Genomic DNA, 13,009 nt, shown 5'->3' on the forward strand with positions numbered 1-13,009 from the left:
AGAGAACAATAATAGAAGTGTTACTGCTTTGGGCTCTGTGAAAGCCACAGTTTAATTACTGTGTGTGATTTTTTTTCTGAGTCACTGCAATGAAGCAGAGAAGTGCTGTTCAGCATACTGAACTACTTCCTCACCACTGAGATGGACAACTGTGTTTGGTAATGGAGGAAACAACAGATGAAGAGTTTGGTCCTCTGTGACCGGCTGATCCTCACAGCTTAAGTACAGATGTTCAGAGTGAGACTAGACAAACTTCTCTAACTTAGTGCAAGGTGACGTCACAGGTGGTGCAACTCCTCAGTGTGTGCCTCAGGATTGTTGAGGTCTATTTCAAATTGGCAAAGATCTTGTCTTTCTGCATCCTGATATATATTTGATCGACTGTATGTTTTCCTTGTGGAAATGAGAGAATCCATCACTTAGCATTCAACAGTAAAATGTATTTAGTTTTTTCTATAATATAATACACAGGAAAATTGATAACAAAAAATGCAGACCTGGAAATAACATTTCCTCGACTTAATCTATCCTGGCATTTCCCACACGGCTGCATGGAAATCAGACACGAATCTCTGAGGAGTAGTTTGAGATGTGATTGTATTGCAGGTTTGAATACCGATAAGCTAAAGTATGACTCATGCCTGTTATTTTCCCATCTCTCTCTCCTCTTCCAGGTGGGGAACTATGAGATGGGGATCCTGCAGATGAGATACCCGGTGTGGCCTCGCTACGGCACCTATCTGGAGCCCGTATCAGATAACAGACACTTGACTGTGGCCACACTGGAGGAACGTCCCTTTGTCATAGTGGAGGCTGTCGACCCCATGACTGGGACCTGTGTCAGCAACACTGTGCCCTGCCGCCGCCAGTCCAACAAGACAGAGACGTGAGTGGAACAATATTCCTCTCTGATATTAATGACGACAAACTTTTTCTGATGAGAAGAATGAAACAGAGCATAAAAGTGTAGTGTACTACTATGGTGATGTACATCCATTATCCTGTTTCACTAACCATTACTTGTTGTCAGTGGCGATTTTAGCATGTATGTCTTGGTGGGGAAAACTCCCCAAAACATTTTTAGCTGCATGCCAGCAAAGCCACTACACAACACAACACAACACTAAATAATACATGAATTGCACTATAACGGTGACAAACAGTGCCCACAAACTGTTCAAATCAAATTGTATTGGTCACATACACATGGTTAGCAGATGTTAATGCGAGTGTAGCAAAATGCTTGTGCTTCTAGTTCCAACAGTGCAGTAATATCTAACAAGTAATCTAACAATTCCCCAACAACTACCTAATACACACAAATCTAAAGGGGTGAATGAGAATATGTACATATAAGTATATGGATGAGCGATGGCCGAGCGGCATAGGCAAGGAGCAGTAGATGGTATAAAATACAGTATATACTGTACATGTGATATGAGTAATGTAAGATATGTAAACATTATTAGTGGCATTGTTTAAAGTGGCATTAGGGCCTACTTAAAGCTGTTCAGCACCATGGAGTGAATCCTTAACACTGCTACACCTGGCTATCAGCGGAGCCTTGTCTGGCAGCGAAACAGTTAATTAAGCCTCGTTTACTGCCTTTAAAAAAAAAACATAACTGATATGGCTGACTTGCTTAAAACAAAAATGTGGTTCTACTGACAATTGAGATGTACAATCTATGGCATAAGCGGACGATAAGAGGCAATCCGTAATTTCGATTAAGACAATAATGAGCGATCTAGGACGGACATAGTCAATATAACTATTTGTTCACCACTTTTGAAATGTACAGTGACATAATTCAGAACATGGGTCGTTCTTAGAGTATTCTAGCTGTATACCAAGTCAGAACCATAGGATAAATAAAGGGGGCATATAAGCAGACAATGAAAGCTCTTACAATATTCAATTATTACATTTCTCTAAAACAAGCTATAGGCTACATGTGCATCACCAAGTCAGAACAGTAGGCTAAATTATGATGGGGAAAGGGACCAAATTATTAGGGTTAGGCACATGGGCCTATTTTGTAATCAAACTTTGTCATCAAAGTCTGGTATTCTCTGGATTTATGGTCCTTTCAAGACAATTGGGAACTCTGAAATAAACAATGTCGAATCATGAAGTCAGTGATCTTCAGGTCAGAGCTCTAGAAAGAGGCTGGATTTCCGAGTTGGATGACCGTTCAAAACGTATTTTCCCATTCGGAGCTTGTTTTTTTCACAGTTCCCAGCATGACCAATGTATTCAACCTTTTCTGGCTCATGGCATGTGAGTGTTTATCCTTTTAAGCTTGGAAAAAAGACCCTTAACTTCTTCTGGCTGCAAGCCCGAAGCCGGGCACAATATGACAACAGCCACTTCAAGTGCAGGGCGCGAAATTCAAAATATATTTTTTAGAAATATTTAACTTTCACACATTAACAAGTCCAATACAGCATTTGAAAGATAAACATCTTGTGAATCCAGCCAACATGTCCGATTTTTAAAATGTTTTACAGCGAAAACACCACGTATATTTATGTTATCTCACCACCAAATACAAAAAAGGACAGACATTTTTCACAGCACAGGTAGCATGCACAAAACCAACCTAACTAACCAAGAACCAACCAAACTAACCAAGAAACCACTTCATCAGATGACGGTCTTATAACATGTTATTCAATAAATCTATGTTTTGTTCGAAAAATGTGCATATTTGAGCTATAAATCAGTTTTACATTGCAGCTACCATCACAGCTACCGTCAGAAATGGCACCGAAGCAGCCAGAGTAATTACAGACACCAACGTCAAATACCTAAATACTCATCATAAAACATTTCTGAAAAATACATGGTGTACAGCAAATGAAAGACAGGCATCTTGTGATTCCAGCCAATATTTCCGATTTCTTAAGTGTTTTACAGCGAAAACACAATATAGCATTATATTAGCTTACCACAATAGCCCGAAACACAAGCCATTCCCCAGCAGCAAAAGTTAGCGATCGTAACAAACCAGCAAAAGATATATAATTTTTGACTAACCTTGATAAGCTTCATCAGATGACAGTCCTATAACATCAGGTTATACATACACTTATGTTTTGTTCGAAAATGTGCATATTTAGAGCTGAAATCAGTGGTTATACATTGTGCTAACGTAGCATCTTTTTCCCACAACGTCCGGATATTTTTCTGGCACTCACATATTCTGACCAAATAACTATTCATAAACATAACTAAAAAATACATGTTGTATAGGAAATGATAGATACACTAGTTCTTAATGCAATCGCCGTGTTAGAATTCTAAAAATAACTTCATTACGATATGCAGTTTACGTTATGGCGAGAGCGTGCCCAAAACCTGGCCGCAAACTACTAGTACAACATGTTCGACAGATATATGAAATAACATCATAAAATGGGTCCTACTTTTGATGATCTTTCATCAGAATGTTGTACAAGGGGTCCTTTGTCGGGAACAATCGTTGTTTGGATTTAGAATGTCCTCTTCTCCAGTCAATTAGCACGGAAAGCTAGCAAAGTGGCGCTAAGCTCTCCTTCGTGAACAAACGCAGACAACGCAACACGCCTAACGTCCCGAAAAAAATTCAATAATCTAATAAAACTATATTGAAAAAACATACTTTACGATGATATTGTCACATGTATCAAATAAAATCAAAGCCGGAGATATTAGTCGTCTATAACGACAGCTGTACAGAAGGCAAAACCAGGTCCCTTCACGCGCTCTCCAGAAAACAGGAAACTGGTGACACGTCATACAAAGAGCATTTATTCGACCCCAGATCAAGTTATACACTCAATTTCTTCTCTCACTGCCTGTCGACATCTAGTGGAAGACGTATGAAGTGCATGTATACTGATATATATCAAGGACATTTATAGGCAGGCCCTAGAACAGAGAATCGATTTCAGATTTTCCACTTCCTGTCAGGAAGTTTGCTGCAAAATGAGTTCTGTTTTACTCACAGATATAATTCAAACGGTTTTAGAAACTAGAGAGTGTTTTCTATCCAATAGTAATAATAATATGCATATTGTACGAGCAAGAATTGAGTACGAGGCCGTTTGAAATGGGCACCTTTTATCCGGCTACTCAATACTGCCCCTGCAGCCCAAACAGGTTAAACCCAGACTTGGACCACACACCCACTCCACTGAATAGCAGGCTAGTGATTGCTTTGCAATGTTTGCAGTTATCCACTGATTTCTTCCAAACCTCTCATTGTTGAATTTGCGATTTCAAACTTGTTGTGTAATGTTTATGCCCAATGGCCGTATAGATACGTTTTATCTATAATTTTTCTTCATATGACAAGGATTGAAATAATTTGCCAGTAGATTGACGTAATTCATGATGATGACTGCTTGTCCAGCTTGCTAGCTAAGATTTTGAAAGTATGATGTTGACATGATCAGTCCAATCAAAGCTATGGTAGATATAATGTGATTTGACATCATTTTATCTGTGGCCAATGACCTTGAGCCTTCTTGGATGGACACTTCTAATGTAACTCTATTGCAGCACCTAATGGGGTTTGAATTTTCGAGCTCTCTCTGTAGATTTTGCGGTAGTGTCCCCATGAGTGACAGAACACTGAGCCAATCACGGCGCAACTAAAGAACATCACCAACTCCCCGTATTTTCCGCTGGCTGCCCCACCACCACAGAGAGCACTGAGCTAGGCTGAAACACCTGCATTTTGGAGCTGTCTTACTCAAAAAATCAAAAAAGACACCATGTTTGTAAGCTGCTTTATTAACAATTTTTATTTATTTTTTATTGTTTGCAAACTGATATGTGACACATATTAGTCCCAAAATAACATGCAAAACAGGCAACACATTATTTAGCTGAACGGGTGGGGCTCAAATCAGGTGGGGCTCTCCCACACCTTCCCTGAATGACTGTTGCCACTACTTGTTGAACGTAAACTGAGCTACCACAGACACCATATTAATGACAGCTCCAACATGTAGAACATGCTGTGGTTGATTCATTTGGACTGTAACTTGGAGAGTGCCATTAGGTGTGAATAGGATGAACAGTCTCTTCCCCTACCATTAGCCCAGCCATGAGTCCTTATCATACAATGGGGTGAGATCTTCATTAAAGCAGACAGCCAGAGTGCGACATCACAGTAATCACAGTGACCCAATAAGGGAAATATATGTGCTGCTTGCTGGGATATCAATTAGATGGGCCGATTACGCCGCCTCATCAATCCTGGACACCTAAAGACTGATAGTGATGTTCATTAGTGAATGGATATGGGGAAAGGAAACATTATCCATTACTGACAATGGTTGTTAATGAGAAGAGGGGATGAGCTCAATTCAGTGAAAATCTGCTTGGGAAGCAGACCAGATCTTTTTTTAGCTTGCACTGACCAAAACACCCCATTATTATAATCTGCATAGTTCTAGTGTGTTTTGTCTTGACTTAGATTGCAGTTTGCCATGTTGAACAAGGAAACATTTTCCTTGAGTTCATATGGGAGAAATTGGCTAAACCAAGTAAGCAACTAAATGATGCAGTTAGTGGGTTGAGATAGAGGCCCAATGATTGATAATGGTAAAACACCAACAGCCATGCCACTAAAGACCAGCCCTGGGGGCTGATGCTAATAATGGACCCCAGGGCTGTGGTGTTTTTTTAATCCTGGCCGCCAGTCATATTTCCTGGCCGGCAGGACAGGGAGCTAGAGGACCTGGCATTTTCATTTATTAAGGGCCATCAGCGGCCTCTCTCAGAAACCGCTTCCATGCCCCAAGACTCCCGCTGAGGCCCGTATCGCCCATAACTCACACCTACACGACTCTTCCGAGCTGGGTGCCAGCGCCACGAGCCATCCGTCAGGCGGGAGTATTTCTGGGCCCTCTGTTCCAATCCCTCAAGCCCTCAGCAGATGAGAGAAACGAGGAAGCCTGCGTACCGGACCATCTGTGCGGCTTCGCATGGAGACACGCTTATTCCTCCTTGAAGAGACAAAACAAACAGTCACTCTGTTCACTCTGCTCCACTGTGGTCAGACGGATATAACTCCTCCTTATGTGTCAGGTTGTCCAGAGAGACAAGTCCTATTCTTCTGTAAAGCTCTTTGTGATGTTTTTCACTTCACTAGCTTGTTACAGACCCTTACAGTGACCACACGTCAGCGCATTAGCCTCTTGCCATTGCTGGTGATCCCTAGGTGAACAGTAGCGTTGACGTTAGACGATGATGTCATCTTATAACAATTTTGCCTAATGAGAGTGAGATGATAATACGTTGATTTGATTAAAACTGAGACTGGGTTCAGCAGTGGGTGAGCCCCCCGAGCCACACATTGGCAGGAACAATCCACAGCACCGTGGTCCAATTAAGTTTGTTTCAAAGGTGAATGTTTCAAGGGATTCCTGCTGGATATAGGGACCCAAAACAACTGAGCCTTTGGATTTCCTTCAGACAACAAGCAGATTCCCATTTACACAAATAATTGTTTTTGTGGTGACAACAACACACACACATTTGTAGCAAACACACATGCGCGCGCACAAACACACACCACATGCACACAAACACACACCACAAACACACACACACACACACACACATATTGTCTTATATTCCCAAACCTGTTTGGATTTAATCAGAAGCCCACTTAACCTCCCAGCGGTGATCCCTGGCAGCTGGTGAGACAGGGGATGTTGGGACCTGTCTGTTTACTCTGCGATGTCTCACACCACTCGCTAGTTTCCTCCAAACACTTCATTTGTTTCCTTTTGTTGCGGCTGCAGCTCTGCGCCTCCATCGGCTGTCTGCGCGTCTCATTGCCCCTCGCCCTCCTCCTCTTCCCATGTGTCTGAGGGCTGAGGGCACACTCCATTAGTCTGAAGGTCTGAGGGAGGTTAAGGGTGATGTGTCATTAGTGCTCTCTGCATCTCATCATGTTTCACTTGGTCCCCCACACCGCCCCTCCCTATGTGCCACTGTCAGTGAGCTATGGAATGAGCCCCTCCTATTTCTGACTGTCTGTTTTCTCTTTCGCTCTATACTGGAGGTGTCTAACATCCTCGAACTGCTGCAATATCAATGTGGTCCCTTGAAAAAAGTCAAATACGTCAACGTTTTGCGCCTCCAAGAGACATTGTGTGCCCCTAAGAGACGCTGGGGACCCCCGAGAGCCAATGTTTAATTTGAACCATGTTCAAGTCTCCAACACACTGTTAATGACGTCACTATGTTTTCCACCCACATATTCCAACGACGCTCCCGTAATCCAGTTAGTGTGAAACTGGAGGACATTTTCCTCATCACATTCCTGGTAATCCTGTTGATAATTTAGAGGAATGGATTATACCAGCGTCAGCTTCCTCCACTTGATATGCACAGCTAGTGCTGTCCATTTAGTTCCCCTTGATTCTCTCTCTCTCTCTCTCTCTCTCTCTCTCTCTCTCTCTCTCTCTCTCTCTCTCTCATTACAGTGGTTGTGTATACAGGTAAAGCTCACTTTGTTAGGGTCATTCCAGCCGCTCCACATGTAGTGGGCCCCATGCTGGTGTACACTTCGTTACCATGGTTTAGCATAAGGATGTGTATGTTGCATTGAGGTTTAGGTCAAATCGTTTCGCCCAGGATAGGGAACGGGGGGGGGGGGGGGGTCGAGATAAAGAGACAGAGCAATGCCTGAAGAGGAAGTATTGCTTTAAGCCCCAAAGACATTGGTAATGGGGCAAGGTCTACAGGATTGAGTATGTAGGCTGGTTATCTGCCATGGACAAGCCCGCCATTAGCCAGGCAGCAAATAATCCAGCATTGTGTTTCACTCCTGCCTTTGTTTGTTTGTGATTAATTTGTGTCAGATTTGTTTTGGTCAGCCCCAGCTGTCCGTCCATCTGTCGCAGCCATGACATAATGCGCAGGCCTGTGGAGCCGCCCAGTCCCTCCAGTTCTCCCTGCAACCCCACTCTTGACGTCAGCTCCTGGGCACACATCAAGGAAGTCTTTTTATACCATTCTGTTTCTCTCTGTCACTCTCCCTCCTCCACCTTCTTCTGGTATGTTTCTTCCTCCTACATCTCCTTTAGGAAATCATGCTAATGAGATGTTTGCCATATAAGCTGAAGCCTCTTGTTCTATTGCTCCAGGAGCATGAAGTTAACGATGGGCTTTTATGAAACCAGAATAAATGTGTTTACAACAATGTTTTTACTGTTTGTAACCTGATGGGTGGAATTGGTGCATCGACTATCTTGATTGAAAATGGCCACATTAGCTGAGTTCCTAATTCATCCCCATGCATTATCGAATCATTATGACATGCCATTGGTCACTCATCTCTTCCATTCACATCCAATCCATGTACAGGAGCTCTGTAGTCGTTATTCAATAAGAACATGAATCAGGTGAAGACTTGTGAATATCCCCAAAAACTCTCAACCAATAGCATTTCTCCACCGATTAATAACCCTGGATGAGCGACAAATGGCCACCTTTATATTAACCAACTCACACCCTGTCTGTCTCAATCAACAACAAGCTGCAATGGTAACAAACAAACCAATATTCATATACAGAAAACCGATAGCCGTGAGGAGATTAATTACATTTCACAACAATATTTTTGTTGTCTGCATTCTTGATTCAATCATAGCTGTTCCTTTCAGATCTAGGAATGAATTGGACTGCCTTTGTACTGGCCTTAACACTAGAAAACCCTGGCCTGGAGGGAACCCCTTCAAGCCAAACCTAGTCATTTTGACTCCAACATTCTAACGGTCCAATAAATATCAAATCAAATCAAATCTTTGAATTTTTAGTTGTAGACCTTACAATGAAATGCTTACTTACAAGCCCTTAACGTTGGCTAATGCGATTAGCATGAAGTTGTAAGTAACAAGAACATTTTCCAGGCAGAAAGCTTACATTCTTGTTAATCTAACTGCACTGTCCAATTTACAGTAGCTATTACAGTGAAAGAATACCAGGCTATTGTTTGAGGAGAGTGCAAAATTTTGAACATGAAAAGTTATTAATAAACAAATTAGGCACATTTGGACAGTCTTGATACAACATTTTGAACAGAAATGCCATGGTTCATTGGATCAGTCTAAAACTTTTCACATTTATTTATTTTTATTTTACCTTTATTTAACTATGCAAGTCAGTTAAGAACAAATTCTTGTTTTCAATGATGGCCTAGGAACAGTGGGTTAACTGCCTTGTTCAGGGGCAGAACGACAGATTTGTACCTTGTCAGCTCGGGGATTTGATCTGCAATCTTTCGGTTACTAGTCCAACGCTCTAACCACTAGGCTACGCTGCCGCCCCATACACTGCTGCCATCTAGTGGCCAAAATCTAAATTGCACTTGGGCTGGAATAATACATCATGGCCTTTCTCTTGCATTTCAAAGATGATTCTTGCAAAGTTTGCATTCTTCTTGTATTATATTTTTGTCACGTCTTCCGCCGAAGTCGGTCCCTCTCCTTGCTCCTTGACGTCACCGATCTTATAGCCATCACTGATCCATTTTCCTTTTCCATTGATTTTGTCTTGTCTTCCTTCACACCTGGTTTCAATCCCATCACTGTTTCCCATCATGTCCTAGTCGGAGATTGTTTGTTTGTATGTTCGTGTATATGTATTGGTGTGCGATGGGTTCTTGTACCCACTTTTATTTATTTTGTAATTTTGGTTTTGGAGTTTTGTTAACTTCTCTGCGCTACGGATCCCTTTAGCGGGATCCTTTTCCTAAACAACCGCTGAATTGCAGGGCGCAAAATATTACTAAAAATATTTATAATCATGCAATCACAAGTGAAATATACCAAAACACAGCTTAGCTTTTTGTTAATCCACCTATCGTGTCAGATTTTGAAAATATGCTTTGCAGCGAAAGCAATCCAAGCTTTTGTGAGTGTATCAATCAATGCTACAACAGCTAGCCCCAAATTAGCATGGTCACGAAAGTCAGAAAAGCAATAAAATTAATCGCTTACCTTTGATAATCTTTGGATGTTTGCACTCACGAGACTCCCAGTTACACAACAAATGTTATTTTTGTTCGATAAATATTACTTTTATAACAAAAAAAACGCCATTTGGGTTGCGCATTATGTTCAGAAAACTACAGCCTCGTTCCGGTCCTGAAAGGCAGAAGAAAATTACCAAACGTATCAGATTCAAAAATATTACAAAAAATATTTATAATCATGCAATCACAAGTGAAATATACCAAAACACAGCTTAGCTTGTTGTTAATCCACCTATCGTGTCAGATTTTGAAAATATGCTTTGTAGCGAAAGCAATCCAAGCTTTTGTGAGTGTATCAATCAATGCTACAACAGCTAGCTCCAAATTAGCATGGTCACGAAAGTCAGGAAAAGCAATAAAATTAATCGCTTACCTTTAATAATCTTCGGATGTTTGCATTCACGAGACTCCCAGTTACACAACAAATGTTATTTTTGTTCGATAAATATTACTTTTATAACAAAAAAACGCCATTTGGGTTGCGCGTTATGTTCAGAAAACCAAAGCCTCGTTCCGTTCGACGAAAATTCCAAAAAGTATCCGTAATGTTCGTAGAAACATGTCAAATGTTTTTTATAATCAATCCTCAGGTTGTTTTTAACAAACATAATCGATAATATTTCAACCGGACCGTAACCTATTCAATAAAAGAGAGATAGAAAATGGAGAGCTACCCCTCTCGCGCACAGGAACTAATCAGAGGACACCTGACTAGTTTTGAAAAATCTCGCTAATTTTTCAAAATAAAAGCCTGAAACTATGGCTAAAGCCTGGTCACAGCCTGAGGAAGCCATTGGAAAAGGAATCTGGTTGATACCCCTTTAAATGGAAGAAAGACGGGCCAGGAAACACAGATTAAAATAAAATAAAAATCACGTCCGGGTTATATTTCCTCAGGTTTTCGCCTGCAGAATCAGTTTTGTTATACTCACAGACAATATTTGGACAGTTTTGGAAACTTTGGAGTGTTTTCTATCCTAATCTGTAAATGATATGCATATTCTACGATCTGAACCTGAGAAATAGTCTGTTTACCTTGGGAACGTTATTTTAAAAAATAATAATAATCTGACCCCTAGCGTCAAGAGGTTTTTAAGTCTGTTAAACGACTCCATTTATACCAAGTTCCATTCTCCTGCGCCTGACTTCCCTGCCACCTACACACGCGCTATTACAATTTTACCAGATCTATTGTGTTATATTCTCCTACATTCCTTTCACATTTCCACAAACTTTGAAATGGTTTCCTTTGAAATGGTACCAAGAATATGCATATCCTTGCTTCAGGGCCTGAGGTCATGCATTAAGATTTGGGTACGTCATTTTAGGCAATTTTTTTTTTAAAGGGGCGGATCCTTAAGAGGTTTTAAGTAAAAAATAGATATGTAAAAAATGTAAATAACAAATAATTAATGAGCAGCAGTAAAATAACAGTAGCGAGGCTATATACAGGGGGTACCGGTACAGAGTCAATGTGTGGGGGCACAGGTTAGTCGAGGTCATTGAGGTAATATGTACATGTAGGTAGAGTTAAAGTGACTATGCATAGATAATTAACAGAGAGTAGCAGCAGCGTAAAAGGGGGGGGGGGGCGACAATCCAAATAGTCTGTGGAGCCATTTGATTAGCTGTTCAGGAGTCTTATGGCTTGGGGGTAGAAGCTGTTAAGAAGCCTTTTGGACCTAGACTTGGTGCTCCAGTACCACTTGCCGTGCAGTAGCAGAGAGAACAGTCTATGACTAGGGTGGCTGGCCTCTGTACTGCCTTGCGGTCAGCGGCTGAGCAGTTGCCATACCAGGCTTTGATGCAACCAGTCAGGATGCTCTCGATGGTGCAGCTGTAGAACTTTTTGAGCTTTTTAAACTTTTTGAGGATCAGAGGACCCATGCCAAATCTTTTCAGTCTCCTGAGGGGGGATAGGCTTTGTCGTGCCCTCTTCACGACTGTCTTGGTGTGTTTGGACCATGATAGTTTGTTGGTGATGTGGACACCAAGGAACTTGAAGCTCTCAACCTGCTCCACTACAGCCCCGTCGATGAGAATGAGGGCGTGCTCGGTCCTCCTTTTCCTGTAGTCCACAATCATCTCCTTTGTCTTGATCACATTGAGGGAGATAGGATCGTACATTTCATATATGCTATCGGGAAAAAAACATTTGGGTTGTGTAAATGAAGGCCTTGGATAATGAAAAAAGTATTATTTCTAAGAACAAAGTATATAATTTTCATTCGTTTATGTTACTGTAGGATATCTGTTGCCTCATGCTCAAGTGTGGAGCTCCTGGAACAGTGATTATTCTTGGAAAAAGTGATATTTTGAAATAGAGCTCATGTCTCGAAACTCTTAAAACTTTTTACCTGCATGTGACTCTTAAATGTCAAGTACGGAGTGGGGGATGACTTTAAAAATGGCAGAGATATTTCAATTTTAAATTCATATTGAGTCAAAATGACTCACTTCCAAGCAAACTGGGAACATTTACAGAACATTAGCGAAGATTCCCTTTAAGATCCAGTTAGGGTTGATAACATTCAAAAATAATTTAATGAATGTTTTTTATATATTTTAACAATTTTATGTTTTAAAATAAACATCCTTGTAATGTTCTCCTAACATTCACTAAAATGTTGTGAACAACATATGTAACGACCACCACAGGACATTCTCCAAAAGTTCTCATTACGTTTCCAGGTAATGTAATAACACAATGTACCAGTAATGTTTTCCCAGCAAATCAAAATTAGTTTGATGAAATTTCCCAGAATATTTGTTAGGTTGCGGTAAATGTTCTCATAACACAAAAACTGTCTAGTCGTGCTGAGGATTATACAATGTTTGTATAAAACATTCAACTGTTGCAAGAATTTTCCCAGAAAACATTTAGTCTGTTCTTTAATTGTTCCCAGTATGTTTCATTAGGTTGTGGGAACAGTCTGGTGGTAACATTGTGGGGATATGACAAGAGATAGG

General features: G+C 40.9%; 1 protein-coding gene across 1 annotated transcript in view; it reads left to right on the forward strand.

Moving 5' to 3' along the window:
* LOC120034487 (glutamate receptor ionotropic, NMDA 2C-like) overlaps positions 1 to 13,009 on the forward strand; it is a 64,096-nt gene that overhangs the window by 35,673 nt on the left and 15,414 nt on the right. Inside the window, exon 4 of the mRNA XM_038981069.1 lies at positions 675 to 886. Coding sequence (XP_038836997.1) covers positions 675 to 886 — 212 coding nt within the window. The remainder of the gene's footprint in view (positions 1 to 674; positions 887 to 13,009) is intronic.

Source organism: Salvelinus namaycush, chromosome 41, assembly GCF_016432855.1.
Source record: "Salvelinus namaycush isolate Seneca chromosome 41, SaNama_1.0, whole genome shotgun sequence".
In the NCBI taxonomy this organism is placed as follows: Eukaryota; Metazoa; Chordata; class Actinopteri; order Salmoniformes; family Salmonidae; genus Salvelinus; species Salvelinus namaycush.